Here is a 19,277-nt window from a genome sequence, read left to right as displayed (position 1 = left end):
GCCTTGGCCGCCCATGACCCTGTCCATGGTTCGACCATTTTTCTTCCTTGGACCACTTTTGGTCGGTCCACTCCTGACCACTGCAGACCGGAACATCCCACAAGAGCTGCAGTTTTGGAGATACTATGACCCAGTCATCTAGCCATTATAATTTGGCCCTTGTCAACGTTGCCTAAATCCATATGCTTGCCCATTTTTTTATGCTTTCAACACATCATCTTCAGGGACAACACATCCATTGCTCCCTAATATACCCCATTTTCAGGTTCCACTGTCATGAGATAATCAATGCTATTCACTTTACCTGTCAGTGGTCATAATGTTAGGCTAATTAGTGTATATGCTTTCCACAGTTTCTTGATGAAGCAGATCCATTGATCTGCGAAACGTGCCGAATGCAACCCTTGCCTTATCATCATATTCAGCAATTACCTAGGTGAGAAGATCTATGCACAATGGAATAAAAGTATTTTGCTGGATGGTGGGGACTTCAAGGGTATTTTTTCACTCTTGAAAAGCATTGAATGTGAATTTATACAGTTTCTGAAAGCCTACAGTCCCTTCCCCATACGTTTTATGTATTTTCACAATTTTCTGTATTATACAGAGGACATTTTTTTCCGACAAGCTCTGTTGTACATGTTATATATTAATTGGTAGCACCTGGAAAGTCCCAATGTTCTTTCTTAGGGTATTTTCACATTTAAAATGGTATGTGGTGCAGTTACAATCTGCAAGCCTATGACTATATACCCGTTGTCCGCCTTGCCCCCCCCCCCCCCCCGCTGTCCGCCGGTGGCTCTGAGTCTCCCTGCACACTGGTTGCTAGGAAGGCCAGCGAATTGGCATCTAGCAACCAGTTCTGAGAGGACCTATCATGCACAGCGGAGGAGGATCCTCCTCGTCGGCTCGTCCTCCTCTCTCCGCGCCTAGAAGATGGGCTCCACCCACCTCCTCCCTTCATGTGCTGTGCAGCCATTGTGGAAGGTAAGCAGACTGCTGCAGCTGCTTGATTTCTTTTTTCTCACTCTCTCTCTATCGACTGTCTGTGCCATCTTTTTCCTGCCCTATATATCCTCTGTGTGTGCCATCCTTCTCTCTCTCTCTCTCTCTCTCTCTCAGGGCCCCAGTGCACTGCATTGCCCGGGGGCCTATAAGGCTCTTAAGATGGCACTGACTATACACAGGTATCACTGCTGAAATTCTAACTTTCTTGACCAATAGTATAGAAGAGAGACATTAAAGCACCTGAATTCAAAGAACCAAATCGTGAGTAGATGATTGCCACTAAAAATACATCAAAGTCAAGGTATGGATACAACAGGATCAAATGTATGAAGGTGATAATTAGCTCTATTCTTTGTACGTTTCATCCTTCTCCTTCCACTGACTGATTACTAACATATAAGTACGCCTCTCTTCTCTTGATACAATACATGAATCCCTTGTGTAGATAAGCTGGAAGTATTCACTCAGCTTCAGACTACACAGCTCACCGCTACATGAAGCAGATAGATGTAATCAGTAAATGAGAGAACTAAATAAACTGCGGCTGATTAGAGTCAGTCCTCGACAAAACTGTTATTTCATGCTCCATGCACACTAGCTTAACCTCTTGGCGCCAGCTGCACGCAAATATGAGGCCTCTCAGCAGGTGGACCTTGGCGCTGAGCGGCCGCATATTTGCATGCAATAGTGCAAATACAGCTGTGCCGAGAGCATGTGCAGTTGCCGCAGCCAACGGAAAGCAGCAATCAGGAGCTTTTTGATCATGTGACCGCCGTGACAGCCAATCACGGCAGTCACATGATCATAAACCCGGTTCCATCTCCCGGCATTCTAATCCCCTTGAAGGGCCAAAAGGTGCCGGCTCCAAGGGGGTTACAAAAATGCTGCGCCTAGAGGAGTTTAATGTTTTGCCTGTAGAAGCAACTGATGTTATCCTATGTCCATCCACATTAGGTAGTCTAGAGGCTGTTTTTTTTTTTTTTTTTTTTTAATTAACAGAAGGCTAAAGATGTTTTTTAAGTGGAGTTCCACCCTAAAATTGAAGTTCGGTCCATCTTCTTGCTCCGGGTCACCTGAAACACAAATGGATAATCGCAATTTTTTTTTTTCACTTACCTTGTTTTAGAAGAAAGTATACTCACCTTACTTCCTCTTCCTCCCCTCGGCGGCCACGGCGAGTCGTCACTTCCTGGCTTGCAATGATTCCTGGGAGCTGAACATCATCGCTCCCAGGAATCAATGCGCCTGCACCGGCCCCGACGTCAGTTCCGGTGCAGGCGCAGTCATACCTTGCTAAACAGCTTCTGGGCATGCCCAGAAGCTGTGCAGGGATGACGCTGCAGGGCGAGCGCAGTGCATTGTGGGACCGAAGAGGATGGAAGAGGACGCAGAAGAGGATTGCGCTGGCTTCAAGCTGCCCACACCTGAGATGGCAGCGCTGGATAATACTTTTTCAAGGTAAGTATTTCTTCTTGCAGGTAAGTGCAACCTGGGACAGTTCAGAGGCTATCCATTGTGGAATGCACTAGCCCTGACTGTCCCGGGGGTATTTTTATGTATTTTTTTTTTTTGTTTTAGGTGGAACTCCCCTTTAAGCTCAGTGTTGTAGGGGCAGAAAAAAAACCCCTTCTGTTTTGCTTTTTTAAGAGCGTTTTTCTGGCAGAAGCTCTAGTACAAAAAAATAAATCAAACTCATGCTAGTGTACATGGAGCCTCAAGCTTTTGGTAGATGCTGGAAAGGTAGGTCACCTTGCAGGTCCTCATGTCTCTCACTGTGTAGGTGAGGTCTCTGCATTCCCAAATGCTCTCTGCTCAAATGTGGCAGCCATTATAAAAGGGCTTTTACGTTTTTTCTTTCTTCTATACTCTAAAGAATGCAGTAAAAGAGGACCACAAGGAAACAAACTTGATGTAACAGGAGACATACTGTATAACTCTAAGGTAGGATAGAAGCTATGTATTTTTGTGTTGGTGTCCTCAAGATGAATTAGAAGCCAGTGAGCTGGTCAACTCACTCCATACCCAGAATGGATATGTACACTTTTAGGTTAACACTGAGCTTATAAGAGTAGCTTTGAAGTGTGTCTAAAACCAAAACTTTTTTTTTTTTTTAGTTTAGTTTTGGTTTTTTTAAACCGTCTATGGCTTATTGTAGAGATTTCCTTATATCTCCTGTCCAAGAGGCACATCAGAAAAAGCAAGGAAATCTCCCCAAAATAAAAGAAATCTTCCTTTAAACAGTTGTTACCCCAAAAAGTTTTTTTTTTTTGTAAAATTAGGATAGAAAAAGCAGACGCACTTATTTGTGATAGAAAGGAAAATGGGTATAGACCAGGCACGCTCAAACTTTATAACGAGAGTACGTTTAGAAATTTGTTAAAGAGCAGCCATTATATGGGAAGGTACATAAGTCACGTATATAAAAAATAATTTATTCTTCCTTTAGAAATAGGATGGGTGGTGAAGTAATGGTTTGTTTGTGGAATGTGAGGGGACTGGGAGACTGGCTAGAAAAATAGCCCTTTTTAAGACTGTTTCAACCCTTAGGGTATCTGTACTTTGTCTGCAGGAGACACATTTAATTAAAGAAATAGTAACACGTTTTAAAACATAGAGGATTTCCACATCAGTACCACTCAGTGTATACATCATATTCAAGAGGAACGAGTATTTTAATACACAGATCAGTTGGGTTCTCCTGTAGACAAATTCAAATAGATGAGGGGGGATGGTACATGTGCATATATTGTCTACTGGTCAAGAGGCGGGTGTGCTTGTGAGTGTGTACACCCCCCCCCCCTTTTAAAACAGAAGTAATTCATCATCTGTTAGGATTTATAGTTGACAAACCAAGGGTGCCAGTTTTAATGATCGGAGATCTCAATATGGTGATGAACACTCAGGTTGATAGATTCCCTTTAGGAAGGAGACCGTAACAGAGCCCCTATACACCATTAAACAGGATACTCAAGGAGGTGGGACTGAGGGATATCTGTCAGGAACGCTACCCAACAGCCCAAGTCTATTCATGTTACTCTGGTGCACACTTATCACTTTCTAGAATAGACATGTAAAATAAAAATGCAGCACTGAAAGTAACTAGTGTATGTTTCATTAAAATATGAGTCCACTTCAAGACGATATATGGAGTAATCAAATCCACCAGAAACAACTTGGTGAGTGAAAGTCCATAAGGTCAGTGACTGGAACAGTGAAAACCTCCACCACAAAAAAGCAGCCGATTAGCCTCTTACCGGATATTAATGACCACTGTTCTCACAATGGTCACAAAGCGCCTTGTACTCAAAATGGAGGATCAGCCCCGGAGACTGCCAATGGATAATCCCAAGAGATCCAGGAATCAAATCCGGAAGCCAGGAACAGTCATACAACACCTCTTCTCCATGTGAACTTAGTGGCTGGTGGATTGGAGTCTTCTACACAGATAAACTGAACATCCCCATTGTTTAATGTCATCACCTCCACTTGTACAGAGTCAGGCGGGTTTTTGCACAAGGTAAAACAAGCTTAAAACCAGGAACTGGAAGTACGCCCGCCACTTGCATGTCACCAGCCAGATCTGACGTCAGCAGACAGGTTTCATCCCTCCCACAGGATGTCATCAAAGGCTATCACTAGAATAGACATGGCAATAGGAAACGATACTCTTGTCCCTTTGGAAACAAATGTTAGATATGAGGCTAGGGGATTGTCAGACCACTCCCCTTTGGTCCTCACATTGAGGTTGGGGAAGAGTGGGGACAGGGGGAGTGGAACGATAACCCTTTTTGGCTACAGTTAATTTCCCCTTAAGACCATAAAATAGAATCTCTTCTGGAGTTTTTGGAGTATAACAGATTAACAGCAACACATGGTATAGTGTGGGATACCCTTAAAGCCTATTTGAGAGGAATTATAATTCAGCAAATATCTAAAAGGAAGAAATTCACTAGGGATTGGGAGTTAAATATAATGCGGAAAGGGACTGAGATGAAAAAAATATATGTAGAGGATCCATCACCAGACAACTTAGCTAAATGGACAGACATACAGCTATCAACCAATGTCTATGAAGAAGGCTGAAAATAGAAGTTTTTTTTTAAAAACAGGTCCATTATGAAGAGGGAGAAAATACTGGACATGTGCTGGCACTCCTAGCGAGGTGTCAGCATGCGGGTATGTCCACCGCAATGTCTGTAGAGACACAAGCTGGTAGGGTGACCATGTGTCCAGAAGAAATAGTAAATGTCTTTAATGATTAATATGCAGATTTATATAGGTCTAAGGTAATGGAGGAAAATTGAGAAATGGGAGGCTTCATACTGGGTCTGCCTATCCCTCAGCTCTCAGAGATAGATTGGGCATCATTGGAAATGCCTGTTACTATTGATGTGCGTGAGAGGCAGTAAAGGAATCAGCGAACCATAAAGCACCAGGGCCGGATGGACTGCCAAATGAGATATATAGGGAGTATGGAGAAATAATGTTGCCAGAGCTGCTGCAGGTGCTGAATGAGGCATTGGAGAAAGGAGAGTTATTGGTGTCAATGACAGAGGCTACAATTATAGTAATATCAAAAGAAGGGAAAGACTTAACTCAACCTGCATCATATAGACCAATCTCTTTACTCTGCACAGATGTAAAACTATTGGCGTATTAGCAAATAGACTAAGTAAAAAAATCCATACTACAATTCACCCTGATCAATGTGGATTTATTCCAGGGAGATCAACATTGTTAAATTTTAGGAGATTATTCTTAAATCTACAAATCCCATCAGAATAGTTGGGATCATGAGCCATATTGTCCCTCGATGCTGTCAAAGCATTTGACAGCATCAAGTGGAACTATCTGTGGCAGGCTCTGTCACTATTTGGTGTTGGTCCCACCTTTAAAAACTGGGTTTAACTGCTGTATGCCGGTCCAAGGGTTAAAGTGAAAATTGGTGAAAGATCTTCGGAATACTTTCCGTTGTTCCGTGGGATGAGGCAGGGGTGCCCATTGTCACCCCTGCTTTTTGCTATGGCAATGGAACCTTTGGCCCAAGCCATCAGAACAGCAGAGGGTATAAGAGATTTTAGAAGAGGGAAATAGGAGGAAAAGATTTTGCTACATTCTTTTTTTAGAGAATGTGAACCATTCAATGATCGCAACAATGGATATTGTGAAAAGTCTGTTCTCGGGACTCTCCATCAACTGGGAGAAAATTGTTCTTCTCCCGTTGATGGGTTGGAGCGTGAGCTACCGGAGAGCACTAGACACCTGCAAATAAAGAGCTTTAAATATTTGGGAATAGTCATAACAGTTGACCCTGGGCTTTAAATACTAGGAAACCTAGAGCCCCCAAAAAAAAATCAATTAGATTAAGGTGCGGGATGTGGAGCCGCCTTCCTCTATCAGTAGTGGGTCAATTCAATTTCCCAATATGGATCCCTGGAGGGTAGTTTAAGAAGTTGGAAGGTCTTTTTAGGAAATTGATCTGGAGGAAGAGGCAGGCTTGAGTTCATCTGCTGATATTACAATTGCCAAGAGATGGGGGGGTTTAGCCGTCCTCCATCCCTGGAGCTGCTTCTTGGCAGCCCAGTTACAACAAATAGGGGGCTGGGAAGTAGGCAACGATACCACCTTTAATAGCGCACGAGCATTGCTGGCCTATACCCCACATAGGGGGTTCATAGAGGCAATAGAAGCAAACTCTTGGGGGGAGGTGTGGCGGGTCAGTGTTTATCAGCAAAGCTATTGGGGAAGGTATGGAATATAACAAGATCAATATTTGGGTACTTACAGAGTATACACCTATTTGGGATAACGAAAATGTAATTGAACTTACGGGACTGGAGAATTTTAGTAACTGGAAACAGAAAGGAGTGATGAGATTATCGAAAATATAAAAAGCAGGGATAATGAATACATTTCAGGAGCTGAAAGAAGAATTTGAATAGAGACTCTTATATGTATCTGTAGCTGCAGCATGTGCTGGCAACACAATTTAAGGAAAGAGGATTAGAATGGAGTAGAATCCCTTTGTTGAAAAATTTGATAGAGGCTACATCTTTAAAAGGGTTGCTCTCAGAACTATATAGAAATATACAGGTAAGGGTATTGGATAAAGACTCTCAGCTGTCTAGCAGAATAAAATGGGAGGAGGATGAGAATTAACAGATGCACAGTGGGATGGTATAGTAACCACAATGGATACATTATCCGTCTCAGCAACCCAAAAGCTCACACAGTTTTATATACTCCATAGAGCATTTTTTTACACCCAAAATACTGTTTTCATTTGGGGAAGATCAGATGCATCCCACCCCTGATGTAAAACGGCAGTTGGGGATTTGATCCACATGTTATGGAGGTGCCCCAAGCTGCATAGATACTGGAAGGAGGTGCTGGATAGAATAAACACAATATTTGAAAAAAATTACGCTTAGACCCGGTACTATGTATATTGGGGTACATAGAGCAGAAAGTGGGGTATGGGACAAAACGAACAGCAGTCTTAAGATGCCTATATGAAGCTAGAAAAGCCATAACAGGGAACTGGATAAAACCTGAACCACCATATACAGTAAACCCCCGCTCCATCGCGGTTCAGTTTTTGCGGTCCCGCTATATTGCGTTTTTTTTTTAATGTTATTTTACTATATAAATCATTAAAAATGAAATATTTTTGTGTTTTCCATAGCTCTTGCTATGTCTCTCAGTATCTTTTATGTTTTTGTCTTTTTGTAATAAATTTCCTGGTCTAGTCAACCTCATTTAAAGTCCCATACCTTTGCTTTTAATTCTTATGTATAATTACAGGGATGGAGGATACTAGACTTGATATGTTGCAAATCATAGACGATTTATTCCCTTTGCAGTATCTTTTATGTGTTTAAATTCGTTTCTATTGTTTTAAAAGTGTGTTTAAAGACCTTAAAATGCTTTTACACGTACAGTGACAGTAAAAAAAAACATGCCTACAATGCATTTTAATAGGGATTTTCTATTTCGCGGATTTTCACTTTTCGCGGCTGGGTCCGGAACGTAAACCCCTGCAATGGAGGGGGGTTTACTGTATATCAGATTGGTTGACAAAAGTTTATAATTTAATAAGTAGAGAAAATTTGGCTTAAATAAGAAAAGGAAGTACATAAAAATATGGAAAATGTGGACAGAATCTCCCGGTCTGGCACCCGAGATAGCGGATATTTTAACATGTCTGGTTGAATAATATAATTTTTAAGCGGGTTATGGGTTGGGTGAGAGAGGGTGGGGGGGGAGGTTAAAAGAGACTATTGAATGCTTGTTTTTGTATGTAATTCTTTGCTTATTGAAGGAAAATAATAAAGATATAAAGATTAAAAAACAATCGGCATCACAAGATACCTTCTCTTAGGAGGAGACTTCAGAAGTTTACAAAGGCTGATAAGTTCCTTGATGAATGCTCCAAATTTTACAAACAGTTACATAATGTAGACATTACATAAACTGTAAAATCCGTGTTGATCGGTCAATATCATAAAGAAACTAAGTTGATATTTTATCTTGCAAAATAGTAAACTAGAAATAGACACTACAGTAGATCCCAACAATGAATGTAATGCAACTTATTTATGCCATTGGCATTACTGAGAGTATAGCATATCTATTCACCCCAGGCCAGTGATATCACTTAAATTGTTGTATATCCATTTTTTAGGACATCACGGAGAATGCAGCCCATTATCCACCAGGAATAAATTAAATCCATTCAACACAGATAAGTGGTCAACCAATGTTCTAATGACCAGTGACATTCCTGAGAAGGCACCCCATTACGAGACACAGATGACAATACTGAGAATAAAGCTTGACATTTACTGGAGACCAATGAGATCACTGGTCATCTCATCCATTCAGTGGAGGACAGTGGCACTACTGACATTTCAGACTATGTACATCAGGCATGTCCAACCTGCGGCCCGGGGGCCGCATGCAGCCCAGAACCACAGGCAATGCGGCCCACTGCCCCCTGACAATTTTTTTTTTTTGCTGTGGAGGAAGGAAGTCGAGTCGGGGGCACAGCCACAGAGGTTTCCAACTAACGGTAGGCGGAGGCTGCCTCGGAGGGGATCATCCAATAGTTGTGTTAAATTAGTGCTGGGGGGGAGGGGGCATGGCAGCGTGGGAAGAACGCAGCAGTGTTTTATTACTTATATACCTTAACTATAGTATATATTTTATATGCGGCCCGAGAAAATTTCTCTACACTCAATGTGGCCCAGAGAAGCCAAAAGGTTGGACACCCATGATGTACATAATAAACTGCATATACATATTCATTGTGGTCATGAAAACACTGCAATCTGGCATAGCTCAGTGACATCACTGAGAATTCACTCCATCCATTCACCAGGGACAAAATCAGCAAAACTAAAACTTATGACATTATTGAGACAGCAGCCCATCATTTACTTTACACTGGTGGCATTACTGAGACGGCAGCTGGTGATTCCCTAGAGATCACTATTGACTTGTTCACATCATAATGCATTCTTTGCATAATGCATGCTTTTTCAATTGTTTTTTTTTTTTTTAACCCACTGTGCTGTAGTGTGGTGCAGTGTGTTACAGTGCACTTCTCAGAAAGCCAACATGTTCTATTCTTTTTTAAGGAACACACACCAACACAATGCATAGGTGAAGGACATAGACAAATTGACCTATTTGTGCATTAGGACTGCATTGGTCAACACAGCCCAACATTGCTGATGAGGACAAGCGCTAAGAATTCATCCTATGAATTCAATAGAGAACAGTAACATCACTGACATGGCATACTAAGTACATGACAGACAACATATATTTATCATTGTCAAATGTATCATCTTTTTTTAAAATTAGCAAATCTTACATAGATCAGTGACATTTTTGAAAATTCACTAGAGACCAGTGACATCACTGAGAATTTAGTCAACTAAATGTTATAAAGACCCCTGACATCCCTTGGAAGGCAGCCCATTATAAAACATGGATGAAATTATTCAGAATGCAGCCTGTCATTCACATCACTAAGAATGTAGTCAACCAATGTTCCAATGACCAGTGACATCACAGAGAAAGCAGAATAGCTTTTATTTGTGACATCAATTATAACTAATTTCATCATTTAACAATGGCATTGCTGTGAAAGCAGCCTATCATTCACAGGGTGACCAGGAACATCATTCTAGACACAAAATCAGCATTTCTATTCTTTATAACATTACTAAGAATTCAGCCTAACCTTTATGATACACTGGTGACATCACAGAGAATGTAGCTTGTCATTCACTAGAGTCCAGTTCCGTCACTGAGAACATAGTCAGCCAATGGTTTGATGACCAGTGACATCCCCAGGATAGCAGCCCATCATGAGATATAGGTGACATTACTAAGAATGTAGCTCGTCATTCACTAGAGACCATTGACGTCACCAAGAATATAGTTAACCAGTCTTCTAATGTCCAGAGACATCGCAGAGAAAGCAGCATATCATTTCTTTGTGACATCACTGATAACTTATCAATCATTCATTATACACTGTGATATTACTAATTAGGTAGCTTGTCATTTACATGGTGACCAAGGACATCGCTAAGACTAGACACAAAAGCAGCATATGTATTATTTATTATTTATAACATCACTGTAAATACATCCCAACATTTACTATATACTGCTGTCATCATTGAGAAGACACTAAGACATCATTAGAGACCAAAGCCATCCTTAAGAACATAGTCAAACAATGACATCCCTGGGACAGGAGCCCATCTTGGGACATAGGTGACTTTACAAAAAATGCAAACCATCATGCAATAGAGACTAGTGCCATACTTGAGACATAGTCAATCAATGGTTTAATGACCAGTGACATACATAGGAAGGCAGCCCATCACAAGACATAGGTGACATCACTGAGAATGCAGAGACCATTTCCACCCTTGAGAAAATATTCAACCAATGGTTTAATGACCAGTGACATCCCTGGGACAGCAGCCCATTTTAAGACATAGGTGGCGTTACTGAAAATGTAGCCTATCATTCACCAGAAACCAGTGCCACCCTTGAGAACATAGTTAAACAATGGTTTAATGACCAGTGAAAACCCTGAGAAGGCAACATATCATGAGACATAGGTGACATTACTCAGAATGCAACCTGTCATTCACTAGAGACCAATGCTACCCTCAAGAATATAGTCAACCAATGGTTTAATGACCAGTGACACCCCTGGGAAGGTAGTCCATAATGGTGATATTACTGAGAATGCAGCCTTACTAGCAACCAGTGAGTTAAGTAGACATTCATTATATACATTTAACAGAGAACACTGACATTGCTGATATTGCTAATTACGTAACAAACTGCACATATTTATCATGATCAGGAAAAATATTCAAATCTTCTTTCATCACATACTAGCATCAGTTTGTGTCTTTTGACAAAGATTACTCACCAGAACTGAATTAAATAAGCCCACCCACCATTACAACCGTCCACATCACATCCATCAATCATTAATTATATTATTTTTACTTACATCCAATCATCATCATGGCCACAGCGAAGATCTTTTCTCCATCGGTTGTAGGTGCAATATTTCCAAAACCAACACTAGTGAGGCTGGTCATTGTAAAGTACAATGAAGAGATGTAGACAGAATCCTTGCTTGGTCCACCTTCCCATTTCCCAGAACCTGATACATTAAACCGATAAGGGGCTCCAATGGTCATTCCCAATTGAGACAGCCAGCTCTCATTCCTAATGGTGTTTGTGTCTTCGTTGATGACTTCATAATCCCCAATGCTGTACCAGATACAAGCCAACCAATGGGCAGCCAAGCCAAACACGCAGACCAGAAGGACCAAGACTGCAGCTCCATACTCGATGTAGTGATCCAGTTTTCGCGCCACACGTCCCAACCGTAAAAGCCTCACCACTTTCAATGAACTGAAGAGGCTGCTGATACCCTGGAAATGTAAAAATAGTGAAATTAACACATTTATCTAACTTTCAGATATATGATTGTATACTGTGTGTCTGGTTTAATTTTGGTGTCAAATATTTTGTTTATAGTAGAGTGAGCAGTGGCTCAGTAAATAAGTAGAGAGTAGACATATAGCAAGCTTTATGACATACCTTTACTGGATAATGCCCTGTTTGACTTACAGACATATTTGAAGGGTCAATTTATTAAAAAATTATATTTTAGTTACCGGTAGAACCTAGTGGAATGCGTCAGACTTTTTATATATCTTGGATACTCTTACATTAAGAGTTACATTCAATAATTCCTAATTCTCTTCCTGTCCTTTAGTGAGTTTTGGATGTTACTGCCCACTTGTGTTTTAACCTCCCCTGTTACATTCGCTATGACGGGACGTCCCCTCCCGCTCCTTGTAATGACAGCTGAACGGCTTCTCAGCCGCATCAGTTGTCAATACAAGGCAGCCCACCGTCGGCCATGGATGCCGGTACTGGGGTGATGCCACTAGCTGCAGGCATCACTCCGGTACAGCACTTTCCCGAAATATCTGCAATATTGGTCACCTTGGTGGCCGATTCCGATATATTGGGGAAAGTACAGATCGGCTCTCGATATATCGGCTTTGCTGAAAATCAGTCGATCCCTACTGTTTATTATTAACATTATAAGTGTAAAAGAAAATTGCAAATTTTGGGTTGTCCCCAGAAAAGTAATAGCAGGGAAATCTTCCAATGGGGACACTAGTTCTGATGTCCTGGGGGTCGCCAAGGATTTCCCTTCATTTGCAGGGATATCCTCTCACTTCCTGTTTGGCTATGAAACAGGAAGTGAAGCGAAATCTCTGCAATGGGAAACAGAATGTAAAAAAATCTGACAGGCGTTATAACCCTCCCTTATTCTATCCAAAATGAAAAAAAAAAAAAAGGTATGCCTATAGTTCTTCTTCAAGGCTACAGGTAAATGGAGGTATTTGCGTGTGCAGCGTAAAGACCCCCGAGATTAATTTACTAAAACTGGAGAGTGCAAAATCTGGTGCAGCTGTGTATGGTAGCTTCTAACGTCAGCTTGTTCAGATAGGTTTTGAAGTTTAGTCTTTGCAGCAAGTTTATTCTTTGCCTGCCGAGGGTGTACACTGTATGCTCTGTGCAGTTTGCATAGGAAGTAAAAAAAATGCTAGCAGCATGGTGGAAAAGTATTTGATGGAAAGAAAGTTTGCGTGTCTATTCTACTGAAAAACTCTAACAGTCATTTTTAAAAGGGGGACTTGTGAAAACATTTGGTGGATGTCTTCTTCGAAATTCTATGTATTGCTACCTTACACAACGCTGTGCAAATTTTAGTTTACATGACTGATCTGTTAAATCTTTTACATTTCCTCATTTTGAGGTCAGTAGACTTCAAAGTAGATTTTCTTCTCTCTTGAGATGAATTATTGAATATTTGATACGTTTATTTTACGTGAATCGTGTCTGCAGGGATCGCAGCTGGTATAAATGCTGAATATTCTATACATTTATCATGATAGTATCTTCAATATTTTATACAGAATCTGAGCTCTGTGGGCCTAGTGTCAGAGATAGACCTTTTTCATGTATGTGTTTATTTTATTGATGACGTAGGATAAACCTATTTTATCAGCACATGGAAATATGGTTTATTTTTTATGCCCTGGGACAGAATAAAGATATCATGTTGCCAGTTATTTTTCCTCCTGCTGATACTGTCTTTTTATTTCTTATTTATGTTCCACCGGAAGCCTTTATAAAAAGGGGTTATGATAAATGTAAAGGTGCATCTCATAAAATTAGAATATCATCAAAAAGTTAATTTTGTTCAGTAATTCAATTAAAAAAGTGAAACTCATATATTTTATATAAATGCGTTACACACAGAGTGATATATTTCAAGCATTTCTTTAGTAACTCAGAAAATTAGAATACTATACGGTGCATACTATACTGTACACGGACATACTTTTCAGTAAGACAACATTTTTGTATTAAAAATCCTTTTTTTTTTGGTCTTATGTAATATTCTAATCTTCTGAAAAACTGAATTTTGAAAGCCATAATCATCAAAATAAAAGAAAGACATGCCTGAAATATATCACTATGTGTGTAATTAATCTATATAATGTATGAGTTTCACTTTTTGAATCGAATTACTGAAATAAATTAACTTTTTGATGATATTCAATTTTTTTTTTTGAGATGCACCTGTATGTATTTAATATGCTACTCTTTATTTTTTCCTGCCTTTCCTAATTTACCATGAGATTTATCCCTGCAAGAACCTCAGGATACTTTAATTAACTTCTACTTTATTAACCTATACTCCACTTTAAACTCTTAAAAATAAATGTCCTGCCTAAGAGCAGACACCACTGAATGCTAGCTATTCATTTTATTATTAGGCCTCGTGTACATGAGTATTTAAGCCCATGCACCGTAAATTGCAGTGGAAAGCCAATGTGCTGCGTACAGCCGCCCATAGTCATGAAAGGCTGTGTGCAGCTGTATCCAGGTATATACTGATGCTCATGTAAACATGAGTACAGCGTATAAGCAAGCAAAAAAAAGAACATTTACAATATACTATGTAGCCAGGTGCTTGGCTAAAGAGAGAAAGCCAATTAGGACACTTCTCTATGCCCTTGTTGAACTGTTCACGCTGGATCTAGTAACATTTGTCTCCCACCAGTGAAGGGAGCAGACAAGCCAATTGAGCTCCATAAACATGTGCACTGGCCGTATTGGACTGTGGGAGGTCTTAAATGGGATCCATGCTGTGGAATCCTATGGACCATTGAACTACAATATCCACAAGAAGACAGTGTGAGGGTGGAGGAAACGCTGTATTTCCTGTGCTGCGGACCAAAGAACTTCTTCCTTTGCTGCAAGGAGACAAGAGTAAACACACCTGCCTTTCTGAGTGTGTGCCCACCTGACACATGCCCGCGACCTGACCCAGAGATGGGGGGTCCTGTGAGCTGGGGACCAGAGAGAGAGAGCGGATCACAGTGCACAAAAGTTGTGGATTGAGCTATTGGTGGGACACAGACCTTTTCTGCAGAGAGATGCAAGCGCTGATATACCTGAGGGCTGATGATGGAAGTCATTTCAGGCAGATCCAGAGAACAACTGACCGGGATCCTTGCTGCCATATCAGTGGGATTTGAGAGAGGGCAGTACTGCCATCACCTTGTCATTGCTAGTAGAGACTGAGCACTTAGCGACTGGACATTAACCATTTGCCGAGCGCCCTTTAGCAGTTTTACTGCTACAGGGCGGCGGTTGTGCACAGGATCACGTATATATACTTCATCCTGCACTTCCAGGTAGCAGGCATGAATATGATGTGCCACCACTGGCTCGCTCATCCTGTGATTATGCACAGTGGGAGCCGAACAGTGGGTAACGTGGACTCAATGCCCGCCGCCACCCACCGATCGTTCAGTACACAAGCAGAACGGCAGTCTGCCTATGTAAACAAGGCAGACTGCCATTCTGTCAGTAGCAAAGGCATGAATCCTGTGTTCTTGCAAAGCAGGACAAGGATCCATGTCTTCCCTTAGTAAAAGCACCTCCCACACAGTACACAAACACTGGCTAGGCACACAGTTAACCCTTTGATCGCACCTGATGCTAACCCCTTCCCAGCCAATGTCATTTGTACAGTGACAGTGCATGTTTTTAGCACTGATCACTGTATTACTGTCACTGGTTCGCAAAAAAGTTAGTGTCCGATTTGTCCGCCGCAAAATCGCAGTCTCTCTATAAGTCGCTGATCGCTGCCATTGCTAGTAAAATAAATAAATACAAATTCCATAAATATATCCCGTAGTTTGTAGATGTTATAACTTTTGCGCAAACCAATCAATGTATACTTATTAGGATTTTTTTTTACCAAAAATATGTAGCAGAATACATATTGACCTAAATTCATGAAGAAATTCAATTTTTTACATTTATTTTTTTTGGATATGGTTTATAGCAGAAAGTAAAAAATATACATTTTTTCTTTTTTTTCAAAATTGTCAGTCTTTTTGGTTTATAGCGCAAAAAAAAAAAAAATGCAGAGGTGATCAAATACCAACAAAAGAAAGCTGTATTTGGGGGGAAAAAGGGCATACATTTTATTTGGGTACAGTGTCACACGACCGTGCAACTATCAGTTAAAGTAACTGAGTGTTGTCATGCCGAGCGCTCCGGGTCCTGCAGCGTCCCCGGAGCACTCGAGGCATGCTGCGGGTAGCAGCGCTCCGGTCACCTTCCCCGACCGTGAGCACCGCTCCCCCGCACTCCTCACTCAGTCGGTCCGCGCGGCGGGACGTTCCCGCCCGCGGACTCCACTCACCTCCCGTTCGGTTTCCTCCCGGCGCGCGCGGCCCCGCTCTCTAGGGCGCGCGCGCGCCGCTGGTCTGAAATTTAAAGGGCCAGTGCACCACTAATTGGTGCCTGGTCCAATCACTCCAAATGCTATAAAAAACCACTTCCCCTTCCTGTCCTTGCTGGATCTTGTTGCCTTTGGTACCTTGAGAAAGCTTTTGGTGTATCGTTCCCTGCCTGTGTATCTGACCTTCTGCTGTTGCCCCTGACTACGAACCTTGCCGCCTGCCTTGACCTTTTGCTCCGTCTGACCTTGCCTTTGCCTTGTCCTTCTGTACCGCGTCTGAATCAGCTGTCTTTGAGGTTGAGCCGTTACCGGTGGATACGACCTGGTTGCTACCGCCGCAGCAAGTCCATCCCGCCTTGCGGCGGGCTCTGGTGAAAACCGGTAGTAACTTAGAACCGGTCCCCTGGTACGGTCCACGCCAATCCCTCACTGACACAGAGGATCCACCTCCAGTGCCGTCACCTGCCGCCAGTCCGGACCCTGACAAGTGTCTTATCGCAAAAAATGGCCTGGTCATGAAGGGGTGTAAATCTTACAGAGCTGAAGTGGTTAGGTAAATCTTTCTGGAGCTGAAGTGGTTAAACCAACGGACTTTACTTAAACTGTACATATGTGCGCCACCGTAAAGACTGGGCCCCAAACTATAGCAGGCTGAATAACTAGGGCAAAGGTCTCTTTAAACAAGCTGCTTTGCAAGGACTTCACTGAGGGGTACCATTACAGTAGACCTGGGTCTTAGCATAGTCATGCCTGGAGTGCACTCTAGCAGCATAGTACACTGGTTGCAGGAAAGGTATTACGGTACTGTTTACCATTGTCATTAATGTTATCTGTTCCACTGTATAATGCTAATTTGCAGATTACCAGGTATAGAATTATCTAATTGTATCCTAAATCACTATCACATAGAAATTCTTTTGTCTAGTGAATTGTGTTTGACTTACATTCTACTTGCTTCTAAATGTACATATTGCCACCTACTTTATTTAGGTAAAATGTAACACACTTCTTTATCCCTAACCCGGTGTTTGCTTTATAATACAGAGCTGTAGTGTGTGCAGAGTAGTTATACTTGTGCTAATAATAATAGTAGTGCAATATGCTCTTTGCTTAACCTGGTATGTGAGAGGGGCTGAGGTCATTCACTGAGTCAAGGCAAAAAACAGAGAGCCCAATCTACCAAGCGGCTCTTTCAGGGGCAGTGCTACAACTATACTTATGTTTATGCGAGCACAAGAGCATAGCCAAGCATTCATAGTAAAGTACATTTTGGAGTACTTTTGAATGACATATTCATCAAGTCAAGTCACCAGATCTTATAATTTCCATACAAAATATTCATACAAACATTTGTACAAAACTCTGCTAGAGTATTGCCAGCCTAAGCCGTGCGTGCCAAGACTGGTACAATCTCTATTCACTAACAGATCTGTTTTCACCATCTCCATACTGAAACACCGTTGGCATCATCTCTTTGGGAAAAAAAAGATCGTATGTGTCATAATTAACACCTTTGGAACCAGAAAGTGAATGTAGACGGAGATTTAATTGGCTGTCTGACATCACTAGGCCCACATATGGCTGCCCTGAACTTATTCTGCCATTTATCTGTCCTTAGCCTAAAATTTATCGTAATTCTGATCTATAGTCTCAGACTCAGTTAATGCAATGTTTTGAAGAGCTGTACCGCTAACCAATTCATGGGAAGGAAAACACGATAAAAAATTATTTCCTCACTGCTGCCAAACGACCAACGGCAACACCTGTCAGCACAATTCTCACCCCATTTGGCAGCTAAATGCCTGATGGAGGCCTGATTACCCTGCTGAACACAGATACATCTGTTAACTGGAAGTGGCTGATTGGAACACAGCATACATGTGCAGCCTATAATTATCAAGGATCATCTATCAAGTTAATGAGCAGTATGGGATTACACGGGGCAGCGGTCAAGGTGGCGGAGGTGGGTTCATTCTGTGATCAATACAGTAGAGAATGCAGCTAATAGATATGTACTACTATGGAATATATATATATCAGATGTTGTTACAACCCCAATTCCAAAAAAGTTGGGACGCTGTGTAAAATCTATATAAACATTTTTCCAATTTTTCCACAATTGTGCTGTGATTGTGATGGGATTTTGTCGCGATTTTACTGCGCTTATGGTGTGTTTTTTATAGGTCATGTGACTCAAAAACGGCATGAATAACGTGGGTGCATTATTGTGAAGAAAAAATCCTGTACTCTCCATAGCAAATCTACTGTACGTGCCAAATATCGCACTTTATATATTTTATTTTTAGTTTTTGTTAAATCAATTAATTAACACTATTGTACTTTATATAGTGTATTTTAGTTTATGTTAAATCAATTTATATAATATAGCACTATTGCACTTTATATATTGTATTTTTTATGTTAAATATATTTATATAATAACTATTGCGCTTTATATATTGTATTTTTTATGTTAAATATATTTATATAATAACTTTTGCACTTTATACATTGTATTTTTTATGTTAAATATATTTATATAATAACTATTGCGCTTTATATATTGTATTTTTAGTTTATGTTAAATCAATTTATGTAATATTTTTTGGCACCGAGATATTGGTGACACCATAGCATTTTAAGACATAGCACATAAACAATATTTTGCGCATAGATTTGCTATAGGGAGCGCAGGATTTTTTATTCACAATCTATCACATGGTAATTACCCGTAACCTGCTGCAACCTATAAATTAGGTTTTAGTGGACACTGTTTTCATCTTTGTGCGAGTGATATACACATAATAAATGGGTGCGTTCTTGATGCATTCTTGCTGCGTTTTCAAGACATTTCAACGGGAAGGTGCGTTTTTGGTGC

At 40.9% G+C, this 19,277-nt stretch overlaps 1 protein-coding gene across 3 annotated transcripts in view; it reads right to left on the bottom strand.

The window, feature by feature from the left end:
• KCNH1 (potassium voltage-gated channel subfamily H member 1) overlaps nt 1-19,277 on the bottom strand; it is a 529,531-nt gene that overhangs the window by 370,024 nt on the left and 140,230 nt on the right. For all 3 annotated transcript variants that reach the window (XM_082249762.1, XM_082249763.1, XM_082249764.1), the window contains one exon: nt 11,558-11,987. In XM_082249762.1, coding sequence (XP_082105888.1) covers nt 11,558-11,987 — 430 coding nt within the window. The remainder of the gene's footprint in view (nt 1-11,557; nt 11,988-19,277) is intronic.

This window comes from Pelophylax lessonae (assembly GCF_965119305.1).
Source record: "Pelophylax lessonae genome assembly, chromosome: 3".
Lineage (NCBI taxonomy): Eukaryota > Metazoa > Chordata > Amphibia > Anura > Ranidae > Pelophylax > Pelophylax lessonae.
The sequence above is the reverse complement of the archived record's forward strand: the minus strand, read 5'-3'. Positions and strand labels throughout refer to the sequence as shown.